The following is a 17,156-nucleotide window of genomic DNA, read 5'->3' on the forward strand; positions in this document are numbered from 1 at the left end:
GAAATCCCTTCTGGTAATAGACACATAAGCCTGTGTATCCGGCCCGGATGGTCTGATAGCGGCGTCGACTACCGGCTCATGCTTCTTAAGGTCAGATTCCATTGCTTATACCGCAACAATGCCAATATTGTGAAACATCTGGCGGCCACTAAGCTCACGCAAAAGGCCGAACAAACCACTCATATCTCGAACAGAGAGACCCCATGGTTGGAGTCACATTTGAGCGCGTCTACGCATCCTTCGATGGTGATAATGTCATCGAGAAGAACAACATGGAGCTGCTGACCGGGAAGGTCAGCTTCACAATTACCTCCCAGGAGATTCATAACGTGCATGGAGAGCCCAGAACGTCAGAAACTGCCTGATTGTCAGTGTCGCCGCCTGTGAGGATTCAAGAAGAACACAAAAGGCAGTGACGGGAGAGCGGAATGACATCGAAGATTGGAAGTAGGCACGAAGATGATAACGACCAGTGCCAATGAGACGAACGAGAGACTGTGGTTAGTGAGATTAATTTACGTACAATATGAGAAGAAGTTGGAGCACACACACGAAGTCATACAACGGCGAATGACCTAGCTCCAATCCATCTTGACGGTTTCTTCGCGTCGCAAACGTCAAGCAGCGTGCGTGGAGGAAGTCACGATGGACGTCGTGGTCGGGGGAACGTCCAGGGTCGGCATTAACTTGTCGCTTCGAACCACTTCCGTCACTTGGTTCAGTTTGGTAGGAGGCGTGGGAGACAGTCCTGCCTAAAACAGACGAGTGCGCCTCCAGTTGCTCGACTGCCGAAGCGAGGTCTCCACTATCGCCTTTGTAACAGCACGTCGTTGAATACTGCCCATGCGCCTGCAACTTCTCTCCTTACTTGTGCTGCCCTTTCTGGCTTCAGCGTCCACCGACGAACAAATGGTACTCCCCGGCGCTGACAAGGAACCCTTTGTCCCGGTCGTGAATTCCGGGAAGCCGTCACTCGCGGACTTGCTCACCATTGAGCCGTCCGCGTCAATCTTCTACTCATACGCCCGGGAACTCGAGCTTAGCCAGCTCCTCAGCAATCCGAATGCTCAGAATACCCTCCTCGTCCCGACGAACAAGGCTGTGATTGCCCTTCCTCGGAAGCCGTATGTACCCCAACCTCATGTCCTGCAGTGCAATCGTATTCTCAACATACTTTGCGCTTCCCCTTCCCTATGACATAGTCACGAAGATCCTAAGCCGCTGGACGATGGCGTCATTCTCTCAGAGGCAGAGTTCGATACCATTTCAAAGCAGAACGTTGAGCGTTGGGTGTCAGCGCATATCATTCCCGTAAGTCTTTATCTTACCCGCCTTCGTCCGAAGGCTTCTTAGCCGCCAGCCATCCACATTGCTGACGGAGCGCTGGGCGTGTGCTACCTCTTTCAGCAGTCGCCGATATCACTGACGTCGGACGGCGAGTTCGAGACCCTGCTATCGGGAAGGAACGTCACCTTTACGGTTGTTGATGGAGACTCGGACGCGCCGGAATGGAGGCGCGCTCTGCTCGACGGCTCCGTGCATCTAACGGATATGAAAGAGGTGAGTATTTCTGCCCCGATTGTCGCCCTGGTGTAACACCGGGGCCGACGGTCTTAGTAGGCCATTGCTTATGACGGATGGTTCTCCCGTGCAGGCGTCCAATGGGGTGATGTACATCCTCGATGGCACAGTCACGGTTGACTAGGACCCTTCTGTAGGACCCTGACCTTGTTTTCTCACTGTTCTCCTTGTGCACCACTGCTTCTCTGTATTACTAGCATCACAATTTAACGTGGTTGGCCATATTCAACTGGGACGACTGCTGACCATCTACTGCGCACCGCGGTTGTCTGTCTCCGGCTTAAGCTTCTCCTGGCATCTCATCAAACCCAGCCACCGATAGGGGTAGGTAGCGCTGGTCGTGCTTCCGAAGGTTACGTTCTGCTCAAACGTTCTCCAAATTATTGACGTCCACGCCCGTTGTTGTGGGACTTTCGACGGACGGAACGGCTCCCCCTCCAGTCACAGGCGCATCGGACATGATCTACATGTGTGCTTGACCAGGGCGCCGGGGGCGCGCTCGCGAGAGTGCTTCTATGCAAACACGCTAGGTCCCTCGCCGCTTGTTTGAAGTCCGGTGTTTGCGGGTAATATGAGTTTGCATGCGGTGGCAGGACGAGTCAGGGACGCCCGATCTTGATTCGTCTCGTATGTATCATGTATCTGCATGTCCTTTGTCCGCGTACTCACACCCTGTCACAAGGTCAATTTGTCAACTGCGACATCGTCTCAGTCCATGGCCACAGACCGCATTCGGCTACCGTTAGACTGCTACATGCGTGTTTATAGGGCTACTGGTCTACGACCCTGAGCCAGGGGTAAGCAAGGCCCAGATACGACCATTGTGCTTCTGTTTACTTCTCATATCTCAGGGTCGGTCGTACGATGATCAGCAGGGCATTGGCATAAAACAAGTCGGCCATCTGGGCGACGCAAGTCGGTAGGTACCGAATGACTAGTGACTGCATATAGTACTAAACACGCCGTGCGATCCCGCGTCCAATCCGGTTCCCCGCTCGACCATGTTTGTGTTCGTGCCTTGCAATCCAATATCAGCTCTCGTTCGCCTGCTATCCGCCTTTGGGTGAATTTTCGTTCATATGTACGTACGTGTGAGCGAGATATCGTAACATGCGCTCATAAGTGGACAGTATGCATCCAGGAGTTCGTTGCCACTATGCCATGCGCAATACTGCCGACGTCCAACTGATGAGATGCTAGTGATAGCGCTGTACGATGCGAATTTTGCATGACATGGCATCGAAGCCAGTTACTTCGGCAGGCGCCACTACCCCCGCGGGAGAGATAGGCACGCAGAGGTTATCTTTTCCTCGGACGCGCGGGGCCATCTGGCATGATAGTGAAGTTTGCCTTGCATCTGTCGTAGACGGTATCTGCATACAGAATGGCGTAGGTACCCTGAACCTTGTTTCCGGTTCCGAGAGTTTGAGAGGCATTAAAATGAATGGGATTGCGTACGAGAAAGATCCTTCAGAATTGTAACCTTCAGCAAATATAAGTATTTCCACAAAGGCAAACTGCAGGGGCAACATTGGTACATGTGGACGACATCGGACTATGTACATAGACGCCGGCGGCGTCTCGCGCGCAGATCGCTTCCTGGGCTATCCAACGCTCTCGAGCTCCATACTCCACTCATCGCGAACCATCCTCGAATTACCTCTTGTACTGCCTGGATTGCCTATGAGGGAAGATCTGCGCGCTCAATTTTCGCCGTATGAACGCGCTACTACTCAGGCGGCCTAGGCAGTGATCGTCTATCGCTTCCTGGATGATGGTGACGTGAAGCTCGGTCAGCGCATGGCGTCGTGACCGTCTGCCTCTTGTCAAGCAACAGCGACGTGGGCCTGGGTCATCTCAGAGGACGCAAGATGCCCGGACAGAAACGAAGGATCAACGAGCTGACGGCCGTGGAGATCGACCCAATAGTGCAGTCGCTCGTACCTTTCGTCGCGGGGCTTGACCGGGACGATGAAAGCACTGCCGGAGTGGTCGAGGCGATCGAAAGCTTGTTCTCCAAACTTAAACGAGGCTCGGTGCGTGAATGATCCACATCCAATACCACGACGCCTTCTGGTCGATGTGCTTCCTGTACGGCCTATTTACGTGATTTGCACGAATCGCAGCGCGCACCCTCAATTGCTACCGTGTTGGATCTGCAGGAGCTGCGGATTTACCCCTACGGACTGGAATTCAAAGAGGATGCCGCGAAGGGCCTGGCACGCCAGCGAGGCGCGGAAGAAGTGGACAACAACTTCCTAACTTTGGCTAACACGAAAGCACTGTTCAGACTCGTGCGTAAGCACATGTCGACTGCGGTACGTCTACGCTCGGCTTTCGGGGACCGCTTCACGCGGATGCGGACAATGCAAGGGCTAACATATTTACCTCTCATGTCCATGGGCCCATCGCCAATGCAGTCACTTGCTGGATCCCGGATGCTAATCGATGTCATATTCCTGCGACTGGCGTCCGTACTGAGCACCGATCAAGACAGCCTCTCAATCGTCTCAGACTGGACAGCCCTCAACACATCCCTTGATAGCAGGCATTCGCTCCAAGGCGTGATAGACTATCTCATCGCGAAGCGCCCCTCCAAGTACTCTGGTAGGATTACCCAGGTTGCTTGATTCGACTAGTGCTTACCTGCGAGCACGTTGCGGTTTCCAGGTCTCGTGTTGTCGGACCCGGTCGGGGCGCTCAATAGGCCGGACCTAGTTCACACCGGATCTTCGAACATCTACGAGGCTCGCACGTCTTCTGAGCTCCAGTCTGGACTAACGCAGGCGGTCATGGCATCAGCGGCGTCCTGTCGTGAAACGCAGTACGTCTCTCGATCACAATGGCAGACAGACATTCGCAGTTACGCTTACATGTGGTCGCAGCAAAGAGTGTGCGAGGGGTGCCGTCACGTGTGGTGATCGTTGGATATTCTTCGCATACCAAGCGCCTAAAGGAGGCGATTATGCCAAGTACGCTCGGACTGAGGTGCTAGATATTGGCAAGGACGCTGAGAACCTGGATCTGATCCTTGGTATTCTGGTTGATTGGGTACGTTGTTTACACCCATCGGAAAACCTGTACGGTCTCACAAAAGTCTTCGCAGATCGAGAACTCAGAAGTGTTTGGACCTCAGAAATACTTCTACATCATCTAGGGTCGACTATATTTGGATGACTACGGGAATGTCACATATCGCAATAGCTAGCAACAGCCTTAATATACCCTGGTAAGTCTCGTTCCGTCAATGCGAGTTGGTCGTAGGCTGAGAGTGCCTGAGATCGCATGTCCTTGTACGTTGGATGATGTCCAGATCGTGTCCAGATTGGTACGCATGTGGCAACGCAAGGCGGGCGAAGGACGAGAAGATGTACTAGTGCGGGGAAGACGCTCCTAATTGCCTGACGTCATCTGCGAGCTTACCACGGACCCGAAAGGAGACCGACGATCGTTTGTTGGTCTACCAGTCCTCTCCCTTCAGACTATCGCGGCCTGTGACGGTAGGCAGAGGGGGCCATACCGCGATGCCTTCGCAAGGCTTCGATCACCGCCATCTCCGCCGCTTCTCGATTACAGGAACAGCTGCACAGGTTGGAATTCGTTCGCGTATGCGGATCAGACCACGGTCCCTGTTCACATCGTATCTTGAGGCTGATAACCATTCTTTGAACGTGGTCTCGCGACTTGACAGCCACAGCACGCTGTACCAATGAGGCCCGCTGCCAAATAATATGAAATCTTCGTTACGCTACTATCAAGGCCCCGGAACGCAGTCTGGCACGACATCTTCACCCCGCTCCACCTCCGCTCTCACAGTCCCTCCTTCGACTGCTCCCTTGGTATTTATTCTTGCCTTCGCTGGCGATAAATCTTAGATTGCGAGAACAACGATCCTCCGACGAAGCGCATTCTCCTATTTTTTTCTCATCGACTCAGCGGTGGGGACGGGGAACCCTTTGTGGCGGACGAACTAACGCAAACGAGCCATGCTGACGAGAGATCAGAACAGTGACAATTCGGTGCGCCACGGTCAGGCAGCATCATGGATATTCGGTCATGGGAGTGTCGCCTCCGTCCAATCGCGGCCGGCGACGTGTGCCAGACTTACAAGGTTCGTCAATGCCCCCTCATCTAAACATCTGAGCAGTTTGACAAGTTTACACGGCGGAAAGCAGCGGGTCAACACCAGCCATTGCAGGCGTGGGAGATGTCATCTGAGCCTTCTAGTAAGTAGCTTGCTATCGTGGACCAGCATGCCTCAGGCGCACAGATAATGCGACAGCCAATGAGGATTCAACAAGCATCACAGCCGTCTCCAGGGGTTACGCTTCCTTGAACATTCGCGCAGCGCTTCTTGCGTTCTTCTCATCTTCACTCTATACCAAGGTTTTCGTGATCATTCTGCATATCACCTCTTGAGGTGTATGAGGTCTGTGAACCGCGGACTGAGACCTGTTCTATTCGTGATTCCAACTTCCGCTGTATTGCGCTTAGTTTGGGCGCACGACGCCCTAGAGTCCTTTGTGTCCATATAGGGGTACTCATCCCCGCCAAATGGGCAGCACCCAGGATGCCATCCTGCTTAGCGCGCCGCCCGTTGGGCGTTATGTGGGAGTAGTATCGGCGTCAAGGGCGGCCGGGCGGCCTGCTTACTACCTAATCTGCATCTTCGCCCCAGATCTCATTTCATGACCGAAAAGTCATCCGCACGCCAAACGAACCACTCGTGCGTCATATAACTCATGCTTCTATGTGGCAGGGTCCTGTAGGGTCCCGACCCTTAGTGCCCCCCGACTTCCCTGAACACGTCGAGGTTCTCGACTTTCAGCGCGCTAGAACCCCGTATCGTCATGACTCTAACAGCCGTACGGACATGAGGCTTTGCTTCCGCTGCACCCGGTCCAATCCTACAACGGGCTCCGGTTTCCAATTGCGTCTGGTCTGAAGCCTGACATCAGCTGGCGAGGGCAATTGCGCCTCCCATCTCATCTAATGACATCTCAATTTGCGCGTGCACTGTTGAGTTTGCCAACTCAGCAATCGCGTGCTTGCTATGACCACGCCTAACCCCTTTGAGGGGACAACAGCGTTTGTCACTGATTGCAGCAGCGAGCTGGAGTCCCTGTATCCCCTTCCTTGGACGAATGTTCTCAGGCGAGCTGCGCGCTGTGCGCAACCGAAGCACTATGGACTTTGTGCGGGTGGCTCCCTACTTACTCTCTCGACAGGCCACAACGCGACGACAGGAAAACGAATGAGGACATTGCAGACTCGTCTCTGGTGGGTGAGGGGCCATGCGAAAAGACTCGTTTGTGCTTCGACTCCTCTCTGTGGCGCCCCTACAACATACAGCTGACGACGTCGAGCGCAGACGCGGAACAATATGCGGTGCGATGCCCGGTCCGTAAGACGCCTTATGTTCTCTAACAAGAAGGAAACGCTCAATGTGACATGGCGGGATCTGTATGTTCTGTGCTTGTGAAGATGATCCTGGGAATGATCACAGCTTCCGAAGCAGATCGGAGGTGTTGTCGTGCCGCTCCTACTCACCCTAGCTCCATCCCGTGATGTGTCTGCGCCCCAGACCTGTTCGAGAATCGAAATGAAGAGGTGCGTGTGCCATGTAATATCCTCCCTTCTGTCGGCTATAGCAGACGAGAGATGACTATCTGATATTCTCCTGATATTAGAAAGTGGCATTGCTACTTCGGCGAAACTGACATAGAATCCTGCGCGTCTCGGCTCGACTAACCCCGCACTTGCCGCCTTATGTCATTAAATCGCAAACTGCGGCCGGGATATTGACGTCCAGGCACCAGAATGGATCATTGTCCTCGGAAGCATATCAGCGAGCCGCCGGGCCTTCATGTCCCTGAGGGCAAGTGTTGGTGACAACAGCGTGAGACGGCCGCGAAAAGCGCATGACTGAGCGATGCGCATTGCGTAGGCCCGCCGCCATGCCGCTCGAAGTCAACCTCAGAGTTTATCGATGACTACATAGATGCCAGAAGATGCGGACGACGTAGCCGTGGCAGCACACACGCCACCGCTGCGTATAAGTACGTGTATCACTAACCTCCGCGGTGGATAATATGACGACGCATGACGAGCACTGTGAAAGCCTAGGGTTTCTGGGCAACGCATCTCCCTGTTGGCAGACGCACGTTCCTCCTCTGTCAAGATTGTGGCTCGTCGATACATGCAATGCGCAAGCAGTTTGACATCATGACTAACGTGGCACTCGGCTTGACTTGCGTTCGAACCCCTAAAGTGCCCGTGAGAAGCGGAAGAAGGACAGGGAGCCCCCTTCGTATATGTACACGATTTGAGGTGCGTGTCGCTTGTCTTGCGCGTGTCATATTCTCCATATGTCGAGAGATGTATGTCGTGACGCACGAGAGTGTGCGCGTATGTGATTACAAGTACTGATAACAAGCTCGAAGGCAGAGGCCCTGAGAACACCTGCGGAGTTGCGCCGGAATGTGTTGCGTTGCTGCCAGGAAAGGCAGGAACTAATACCGCTAGGCTGTTGACTTTCCCGCGATTCCGTCAATTCACGCTTCTGCCGCCTAAGCGACGAGAGGTCCTGTGCCTCTCTCTCCTCATCCGGCCTCATAAAGAGACGATATCGGCAACTCCCTCAGCCACCACTCGCACAGGCCAGTGTCCGTGGCCTCTGCAGACCCTGTGATGGTCCTCGGCGCCCTTTCATATGATGTGCACGACGCACTTCTCCAACCAGCTTCTTCCGATGTCTTGATCGTTCTGCTGCTGCTTCTGAATCGAATTTGTCAGACCCCTTCTGGGCCTTCTGAGAAGCCCCAAGATCCTGAAGATGGAGCACCGTGTACACGGAGAGGGTAAGCACAAGCACATCCGCTACTTCCCGGCAGCCATACCCCCTTCATTCGCTGCGGCGGCCTATGTTCGAAGTTCCAGAACGTTTTCTGAAGTGCGTCTTCTTCCTCTCGTCCTCTCTGGTGTTCCTGCACGTTCTATGCATGATGGGCTTCCACTTCCTTTATTCCGCTTTCCACACGGTGTGGGAGGTGTCACAAGGAGCGTTGGTAGATCTCCTCGTCCCATCATATCCAATCTATCATCCGGTGCGTTGCGTGGCCGCTCTCTTCACGCATGGGTGCGGTACGGGTGACCTACTACTGACTTTCGACAGCCAGCCGAACGACCTGTGTCCGCTGGCGGCTGGGAATGATTACGGATGCGTTCCCGCGCATAGTTTTGTAGGCTGTGACGGGGTGATATGCCCTGTTATCACCGTAGGATTAGTAGCCATTGGGTCAAGCGTTTGTCACCTGATACGTGCGACTTGTAAAACCTCATCCATAATTTCGCCAAAGAGGTTGCAGCTGAGATGAGTGGAGACGAGAAGATGCGAAGCGCGCATTTGAGGGAACGCGTGCCCACCGGACGTCGATATGGGACGCTGCGTAGACTGACACGTATGAGAGCCGGTATAAGATGAGGTAAGTAAGCGTCTCAATCGTGCCAGAGAGAGCTAAACATATCCAGCATCGAACAAAAATAAGTACAGGTCCGGGCATGATAAGAACAGAACATCCTTACTGCCAACGATTCCCAAAGTTGATCACTCATCAGTGAGCTTTCCACATTGATACCGGGCAAGCGCGATAGATGAGGTATGTGTGCCCTGAGGTCACCAAGGAGGTCGGTCTGATGCTGCACGGTGGACGGAAGAGAAGAAAGACGGGAGCTTTGCTGTCGGCAGCTTGATCAGCTGCCTCCAGCCCCGCCGATCAGGGTCAGATTTCCCGAAACGGTCTAGCGTCTCGATCGTCCGTGAGCTGGCGCCTGTGAAACTGCGGTCCGAAGCCGACGCCTGCGCGAGGGGCTGGTGTGGCTTGAACCGGCGACATGAGTGCCACAACTTGAAACCAACGTGCCTCACTTGGCACCCGACGAGGCCGCCGTAAAATTGGCGGAACCTGGTGCGGGAAAGGTCAGTCAGCTCGCTCATGGAGAACGTACGAGAACGTTTGTTTACATACCGTACCGGCCTGCCTTCCGAACATCTAAATCCGCAAACCCGGGTCAAGTGCGGGAACAGAAGAGACGGCATTGACACGGGCGTGCCGGTGTTCTATGGAATCGTAGCCACGGGCATACGTTGTCCGTCAGCGCAGTGGCACAGCTGTCACCGTGTGTATCCGCCGCTGGACAATGGACCCTGAACAGGGATTCTAACATATCGGCTGAGATGATTCCGCATCCCGGGCTTGTGGCCTGAGAGAGAGCACTCGCCGCGCTTGGAGCGGCTCGAGTCCTGCATTGTTGAATATTCCACTCTGTTGGGTTTAAACGTACAGAGGAGTCAGGCCGGTGCGCTCCTTGAGCGTGTACAAGGGGGCCGAGCGCTGTTCATTCGGCCTGCCAGGGGCACCAGGAAGAAGCATGGTAGACACACCTTCAAGAAGCGTCCACCGCGGGCTGGAGTCTCTTCTTTCTGGGAAGGGGATGCGAAAAGGTGGGAGGGTGTCGCCTCGGTGGATTGAAGACATCCATTCGGAGCACTCAAGAGACCCAAGCTCACTGTAGCCTTGCAGCCGACTGGAGAGTTTCACTGCGCCCACCCAAAGAGTCATTGTGGACACCAATTCGAGGGTGGTTTGGGAAGATCGGATAGAGTTAAACGCCCTCCGTCCCCATTCCGCATGTCACGCGACCTTACAGTTACTGTACAGGCCGTAGTTGAAGAGACCGAATACACAGACAGAGCAACTCCAATTTCTACCCTACATTATTCAGATTCAGACCGAACCTTGCCAGACAAAGTAAACCAGTGCTCACCTGTCAAAACACACGCCATCCCCAATGACCGCATTGCTTATACGTACCGCACGCGGGCAGGGTGGAGTGATGCGCTTCCACCGACGTCGAACGCATAGCCTGGGCAAACACACAGGAGTGGCCCCACCGCGTGCCATCCTGCGTCTTTCAAGCTCGACGCCGCCACCCTCGCCACATCGGTGCGATGTGCGGCTTCGCGTGCATCCGATTGGCTGCACACACTCTCTGCGCAACGTGAGCCCGGACGCCACTGGCATCTGAATACAATAGCCGAAGAGCAGCCCCCCGTCGATGCAGGGGGCGTCGGTCATCTGACCGAGACGAAGCGCATCGAGGACGTCGAGGGCGTGCGTGCGCACCTTCTCGGCCTTCTCGTCTTCCGCGCACAGGCACGCGCGGGTCCAGATGGTGGCCTGCGGAGAGAAGTTGGGCGAGCGAAAGAGTGGCGAGCCCGAAGGCGGTCGGGGGTAGAGAGGGGACGAGGGAGCGAGGAGGCGATCTGGCGTCGCGACCTGCCAAGCCCAAGGTCACGCGCACGGCGTATTCGTGCCGAAGACGATTGGCCTTGGCCAACTGGGAGGGCGTTGAACTACACGAGGGCCTCTTGAATGGACGAGTCGGTGGGATTCCTGTGGATGAATCTGTAAGCTAAGAAGCGCTAGCGCAGATCTAGATGACAACCAGGCAACGAAGTGTCGCAATAGAACTTGTGTGCCTCGCTGCCTACTCAGTCTTGAGCAGCGCTTGCAAGTTCGCGTGAACATAGGACGGATAGATCCAACTCACAAGATTACACTGGTTACTGGTAGTATGACCTTGACACGTCGCAGATAGCCGGTAAGAGCGAAGACAGCTACCGTACTCGCCACCGAGCTGCGCGTGAACGCGGACGGCGCAACGTAACTTCGCGGATGCAAATTGCGCTGCCAAGCGGATGAATGGTCAACAGGCCTCAACAGAAGGCAACAGATTATTCTACCCCGACGTCCAGGGGCCCTTGACAGCCACCCCATCCCGAAGCCGTCGCGCGCATCGCTCGGCAGGCGACCTCTTCCAAATCTCGGGGTACCACCCATCACTCGCGGCAGCATATCGAAGCTAATTGGACTCTATTGACGGTTGCGTAGCGTTCAATCAGCGGCTGGTCCCTTGGTCACCGTAGCAGCAGAGTTCATGAACAGACGAGTTAGACCAGATTCGCGTCCGAAGCGACTGCGCGCTCGCCCGAAATCACGATTCCTGGGGCCAGAAGCCAGCGCCCGTATATCTATATCTAGTGCGTCAATACCAACCGCGAGCTAGCGTCCAGAAACAATCCGCGATTGCGCTACTGGCAATGAGCGTGCCTGAAAACATACCCACGCATACTCCGGGCGCCGACGTATTCGGAGTGGGGGGATCTGTGCGCATTGGCTCGTGGGCTCGACGTATGCGCACGTACAACATAGGTCTCAATGTTGGGTCGTCTCCGTGGGCTCTGCGTTGCATGTTCGCCTCTCATGTGGGCCTGTAGCTCGCTCCCGTGTTGCGACCACGTCGTCACCGAGCACCGCGGACGTCGAACTACGCCTATTCATGACCATTCTCAAGCAGAGCGGTCCTCTGCTCTGTACAACGTCCTGACGCCTTCGCGTGGAGCTCGGACGAGTGCTCATCTGGGCAGTAAAGCCCCCCACGCTGCCCATCGAACGCCTATCATGACCGATCTCAAGCAGCGCGGTCCTCTGCCCGTACAACGTCCTCCAGACATCGCGTCGAGCCGAGACGAGCAGTCGCAGGTGCTCATCCGGGCAGCAAAGGCCGACCTTCCACGCCCAAGTCCCAGCGCGATCGGCATCAAACATGCCTACTCGGGGCAACGCAGAGCCACTTCGGTTCCTAGATCGACGACGCAAAGCCTCCGAGCGAGAGTCTGACATGCCGGAACGGACATTCGGATGCCGGATTGGATGGACGCTCGTACTGCAGCCCCCCCCCTCCTCCTCCCGCATCGGGGCGCCACAGCTGATGCGGTCAGCTGGGCGAGTGCGAGGAGGGGAGGGCACGGGCGTGCCAGGGAGCAGAGTCAGCTGGCCCCACAGCGAGCGAGCGAGCCAGCGAACCACACACTCCGCTGGAGGTTCTGCAATACGAACACGGATGGCACGATCAAAGCCGGCGTTGCGGTAGGAAGAACAAGGGCGCAAGCGCCTCCTTCCTTCGTCTTCCTTCGTCCTTCGATCGAGGGGCGGGTGACGCCATGACGTCGGAACGCCCTTGCGGAAGCACGGGGGGAGGGGGGCTGCGTGCCCCGGGGCGCACGAGAAGCGTGGGAGGCGCGACGGCACGGGTCAGCGGACACTCGGACGTGGGCTCGGAGGTGCAGGTGCTGTGTTGATAGCGGGTGCGGGTGGGAACGAGCACGGCGGATGACACCGCGAGGGGGGGCAGCAGGATAACAGGGCAATGAAGATGGATGGATGGATAGGACGGATAGGACGGATAGGATGGGACGAGCGATGGCCGAGGATGATGCTGCAGATGGCGCCGTGATAGGGAGCAGTGCGAGGCGAGCTGCGAACACGCGACGTGCGCCGAACACAATGCAAGCTGGGGGCGGTGCGCGTAACGTGACTGGAGGTGTTCGGACCTGCGAGATAGGAACGCTGCAGGCGATGTCATCATGCGAGAAACTACGAGTCGTCGTGCGTGCCGTCGTGCGTGCCGGGTGGCACAAACGTCCAATTGCAAGTTTCGACAACACGCATATGCGAACACCGGTGCGGTGTTCCGAACGATCACAAGCGGTGGCAGAAAAAATAAAGATTTGAAGAGAGAGAGAGAGCGAGCTCGGAACAGGCGGAGCTGTTCCGCGGAGGTGAGTACCGCCGGCGTTGGGCGTTCCGTCGTCCGTCGTCTCGTAAAGCTGTCGCTTGTCCGCCGCTTCTCCTTCGTGCAACTGTAAATCTCGCGGCGAGTGACGCACGCGAGGATCACGCGGCCTGGAAGATGCTGCAGATCACCAGCGGGCCCGCGTGGGTGCGGGGCGGGTTGGTACGGCGACGGACGCTCATGTGGCAGAGGAATGGAGAGAAAAAAACACACACAACAATCAATTGCAGCTCGTTTGCGAGCTCGATCGGATTCGGGACGGGTGCAGCGGGCGTAATACAGACATGCGTGCGCCCGGAGCGCGTTTCATCATCCGTCCGTCCGCGCGCAATTGTTATGACGACGTTCCGGGGACACATGCCCCCCCCCTCCGCTCCTGGTTGGTGCGCACGCGCGCCGAGCTCAGCGCAACTCCGGCTCGCGAGCAGATGCAGCGGACAGGGCAGCGGGGGCGGCCGCTTATCGATGGGACGGGATGATTATCGGTGAGCGTAGTGCAGGCGGAACATCATGCCGGACGCTAGGCCGGATGCATGAGGTGGGAGGCGTGGAGGGACTGGCCAGGAAGGACAGAGGGTGTGTGGGGAGCGAGAGCTCGCCAGCGCTGGGTACCACATCCATCGGGGCGGATCGACTTCTGGCGGTGGCAGGAGAGAGGACGGGCAGGCAGCTGATGGTGCCGAGGGAGTTTTCGACGATCGGTGAGAGCGAGGGAGAGGCGAGTGCGGGGAAACAGGCGACTCCGCCTGCGTCATGATAACGTTACGTCCCCCTTAGCCGCGGCCCTGATGATAGATAAGATCGCGGGCCACGCTCTTCTCAACGCCCGCAGGCGGCAGGCGATGTGCAACAGCCGACAGCGACAGCGTCGAGCCAGGACGCTCCAATCAGGCCAACTCGGCTCTCATAGTCCGCCACGCGTGCCTTTCGAGGAAGACAAGTCGCAGACGCGACGGGATAACACACGCGTGCAAGCAAATGGATTACACAATCAGTCAAGACAGTGTGCGGACAGCCGAGTCAATGCGTGTGACAGAATACAAAGCGATGATGGGGATGAGGGGGTATGTACAACGATAGCAGCTCCTCTCCGACTCTCCTTCCTTCCTCCATTACGATACTTCTCGTACACCGGCTGCTTGCGTAAGAGGCGTGAATACGCGATCGAATATGAATAGGGGGTGCATGACGCTCGGGCATGCGATAGGTCGTGGTGATACAAGGGGTTGGTGGATGACGTTGCATGATCGAACAGCGAGAGCAATGGTCGATTATAGGTAGGCGAGACAACTGTACGACGGGTGCTCGTCAGTGCTCTGTTGCGAAGGGATGGGAGCGGAAGAGGACGACGGAGCGCGGAGACGGCCGGCGCCAAGGGAGCACAGGGGGTGTGTGGCGGTGGGGTATGGAACGCGTAGAATGGAGAGGACAGGGAAATACTCACGTCGTAGAGCGAAGAGAGCTATGATACAGATACGACGCACGTTCACTTGAACGGGCACGTAGGGGCATGCGCGCCGCGCCAGCCGCAGTGGCAGCACTGAGGGGAGCTCGCGGATGTGGGGCAGGACGCGGACTGGACGGCGCGGGAGACGGGGGCTGCTCCGAGTGAGGGCGCGGGTGGTTGTGAGGACGAGGAGTGCGCGGAGCAGCAGGCAGCGGAGGGAGATGCGTGCATGATGGGTGGTTGCGGTGTTGGTGGTGGTGATGGGTGCGGAGTGAGTGTTGTCTCGGAGGAGCTGGGTGAGGCTCGGAGGGTAAAGGCTCGGGTGGTATGCAAGAGAGAAGTGCTGCTGGAGGGAGGAGAACGGATGGTTCGGCGGACGATGGGTGGGGAGCGGGCTGGTGAGGGGAGACGGAGGAGTGCAGCCAGCTTTTATGCATGTCCGACTCGTACTCGTCCGCAACGTCCGGCAGCAACGAGCGTTCACCTACCAATCGTCCCGGATATGGTAGGTATGCGAAGCACGTCAACAAGGTCCGTTTGAGGCATGTTGGGCACAAACCCATAATTATCATATTAAGTCAATAATAGCCAGATTCCATCGTCAAGCCAATCGTGTCCCAAAAGCGGCTAGCATTTGTTCATCGGAGGAGGACGCTAAGCCGGATATGGCGCTAGGCCACATCGACTGCCAGATGCGGCGCGATCCCAGAGCGACGCTACAGCTCCTCCTCGCGCACGCGCAGCCTGCTCTGCTCGGCCTTGGCTGCCCTCGCTCGCACTCGCGCTCGCCTCCGTCTGTGACTCATCCGCCCCGCACGCCGCCCACCCGTCTTTTGTCCCCGAGAATGCCCTCTGCCACTCCCCCGGCCGCCTATCATGTCGCCGACACCGCCTCTATCCCTTTGATCTCGCTGCGACCTGTGCCACACGCCGTTCCTTTGTCCTCGCGCCGGATATTCCGTGCTCTCCAAACGCACCGCGATGTGGCCCACGGCCTCGAGGCAGGCCAAGCCGTCGCTCGGCCCCTTATCCAGTCCCGATCACCTTTCTCTCGACTCTATGCGCCTATCGAGCCACAAAGCCCTTGGCCGCCATTGTGTCATGCCACGCCCCGCGTACCGCGTCACCGCCGTCACCCAATTGTCGCCGCAAGCGAGGGCCGCACGCTCGATATGGGCATGGCCACAGCGGTCGACGCCCCCGGAGGAGGCTTGTGGCGCGGCGGGTTGCGCACCTGTTGCCCCGTCGTCTCGAAACGGGCACCGTCATCCGCTTACGGGGCTGGAGGCCGACGCGCTGTGGCGGGCATTCTCTGCGTGAGCTTCTTTGGCCCCAATTCGCGCGTTCGATGGATCTCGAAGGTCGCGAGTGGCGATCCCATCGCGATTGTCGACGGGCGTGTGCGGGACGGTTGGGCCAAGGACGACGCACGCTCGTCGCCCCGATGTGATGCCCTCGTCGGATTTTCGACGACCTTCGCGTTGCTGTCCAGCGCCCGTCCTGGAGCCCTCCAGTCCCGCGCCTCGGACTATGCTGCCGTCGCGCGACTGCGAAAGCGTTCGTGTCCTCGGACGTAGAGTGCCCGACAGAGTCTCAACGCCCGCGCACGGTGATTCATGATCGTCTGGCGTTTGCGCTCCCTTTCTACATCCGTATACGCCGTGTCGCGCAATACACTCTTTTTCTCACTCGCGGCTCCATCCCGGAAGGCTGTCTGCGAACCTGCCTCGTCACCACCCCGACGGAGGCTCGAACCACCCTTCGCCGCGTCTCGCCCGCTCTGGCCCCCCCCCGCACGCAAGGGGGGCCAGGATGCCCATGTTCGGTCGGCGCGCAACGTAAGGTCACCGTGCAAATCCCTGCCAGGTACGCAGCCGGGCAAGTTCGCTGACGACATTCCGGTGGTAGTGCTGGCGAGAGGTTGGCCCGCGGCGGTCTGGGTACCTGGAGTCGGAAAGAAGAGAAGAACTCTCGCTGCGCGCTAGTGGAGAACGCAGAAGACGGCTGCAGGCAGATCGGAGGCCTTCGCAGCTCGCGCGCGTGGCCCCTATGCTGCTGGTCGTAGTACGTGCTATGCTGCGTGCGTGTGACTGGTGCGGCCCTCGTTCTCGTCCTTCGCGCATTCTCGCGCGGCGCCAGAGAGCGCCCGCACGTCGTCACACACGATCGCGACTCGCACTGGGGGAGATCGCAAGGCGCTCGCAAGGCTGCTTCCCTTCGATCCAGTCGAGCCCAGCTGCAACCTTGGCGCACGAGACGCGGCCACGCTGGACGTCGGAGCGCACGTGAAGCTGTGTGGCCGCCTTCTCTTACGCGCAACGCGTACGCCCTCCTCCAACACACTCACACCCTCGGTGCGACGGTCCCGGAGTCCATCGTCTTACTCTCTCCTCTAGCGCCCCCCGGGTCCACCCCTTCCGTATTCCACTCA

General features: G+C 57.3%; 5 protein-coding genes across 5 annotated transcripts in view; 4 read left to right on the forward strand and 1 right to left on the reverse strand.

Annotated features, from left to right (window-relative positions):
• Window positions 1-829: 829 nt before the first annotated feature.
• DICSQDRAFT_76928 (uncharacterized protein) lies at window positions 830-1,811 on the forward strand. The gene is made up of 4 exons (XM_007360646.1): window positions 830-1,124; window positions 1,203-1,311; window positions 1,408-1,560; window positions 1,655-1,811. Exons 1-4 carry the CDS (start codon window positions 844-846, stop codon window positions 1,703-1,705), a joined length of 594 nt encoding a protein of 197 aa, XP_007360708.1. The 5' UTR covers window positions 830-843; the 3' UTR covers window positions 1,706-1,811.
• A 1,429-nt stretch (window positions 1,812-3,240) lies between these two features.
• On the forward strand, window positions 3,241-4,958 carry DICSQDRAFT_151607 (uncharacterized protein). Its single transcript, XM_007360647.1, has 7 exons — window positions 3,241-3,617; window positions 3,708-3,899; window positions 4,002-4,188; window positions 4,252-4,405; window positions 4,467-4,632; window positions 4,688-4,810; window positions 4,862-4,958. The coding sequence occupies exons 1-6, from the start codon at window positions 3,453-3,455 to the stop codon at window positions 4,736-4,738; spliced, it is 915 nt and encodes a 304-aa protein (XP_007360709.1). The 5' UTR covers window positions 3,241-3,452; the 3' UTR covers window positions 4,739-4,810; window positions 4,862-4,958.
• Window positions 4,959-10,986: 6,028 nt separating this feature from the next.
• On the forward strand, window positions 10,987-12,788 carry DICSQDRAFT_131584 (uncharacterized protein). The gene is made up of 2 exons (XM_007360648.1): window positions 10,987-11,036; window positions 11,194-12,788. The coding sequence occupies exon 2, from the start codon at window positions 11,862-11,864 to the stop codon at window positions 12,321-12,323; it is 462 nt and encodes a 153-aa protein (XP_007360710.1). The 5' UTR covers window positions 10,987-11,036; window positions 11,194-11,861; the 3' UTR covers window positions 12,324-12,788.
• Window positions 12,789-14,764: 1,976 nt separating this feature from the next.
• On the reverse strand, window positions 14,765-14,956 carry DICSQDRAFT_48381 (uncharacterized protein; the record flags this gene model as incomplete). The annotated part of the gene is made up of 1 exon (XM_007359893.1): window positions 14,765-14,956. The coding sequence occupies one exon, from the start codon at window positions 14,954-14,956 to the stop codon at window positions 14,765-14,767; it is 192 nt and encodes a 63-aa protein (XP_007359955.1).
• A 344-nt stretch (window positions 14,957-15,300) lies between these two features.
• Window positions 15,301-17,156, forward strand: part of DICSQDRAFT_131585 (uncharacterized protein) — a 3,217-nt gene continuing 1,361 nt past the window's right edge. The window contains exon 1 of the mRNA XM_007360649.1: window positions 15,301-17,153. Coding sequence (XP_007360711.1) covers window positions 15,418-16,302 — 885 coding nt within the window. The 5' untranslated portion in view covers window positions 15,301-15,417 and the 3' untranslated portion in view covers window positions 16,303-17,153. The remainder of the gene's footprint in view (window positions 17,154-17,156) is intronic.

This window comes from Dichomitus squalens (genome assembly GCF_000275845.1).
Source record: "Dichomitus squalens LYAD-421 SS1 unplaced genomic scaffold DICSQscaffold_1, whole genome shotgun sequence".
Lineage (NCBI taxonomy): Eukaryota > Fungi > Basidiomycota > Agaricomycetes > Polyporales > Polyporaceae > Dichomitus > Dichomitus squalens.

Coding starts and splice junctions, on each gene's coding strand:
- DICSQDRAFT_76928 (XM_007360646.1), top strand. CDS start 844: ATGCGCCTGCAACTTCTCTCCTTACTTGTGCTGCCCTTTCTGGCTTCA. Junction 1,312..1,407: donor TGTCAGCGCATATCATTCCC/GTAAGTCTTTAT, acceptor TACCTCTTTCAG/CAGTCGCCGATATCACTGAC. Junction 1,561..1,654: donor ATCTAACGGATATGAAAGAG/GTGAGTATTTCT, acceptor TCTCCCGTGCAG/GCGTCCAATGGGGTGATGTA.
- DICSQDRAFT_151607 (XM_007360647.1), top strand. CDS start 3,453: ATGCCCGGACAGAAACGAAGGATCAACGAGCTGACGGCCGTGGAGATC. Junction 4,406..4,466: donor GCGTCCTGTCGTGAAACGCA/GTACGTCTCTCG, acceptor ATGTGGTCGCAG/CAAAGAGTGTGCGAGGGGTG. Junction 4,633..4,687: donor TTGGTATTCTGGTTGATTGG/GTACGTTGTTTA, acceptor AAGTCTTCGCAG/ATCGAGAACTCAGAAGTGTT.
- DICSQDRAFT_131584 (XM_007360648.1), top strand. CDS start 11,862: ATGTTGGGTCGTCTCCGTGGGCTCTGCGTTGCATGTTCGCCTCTCATG.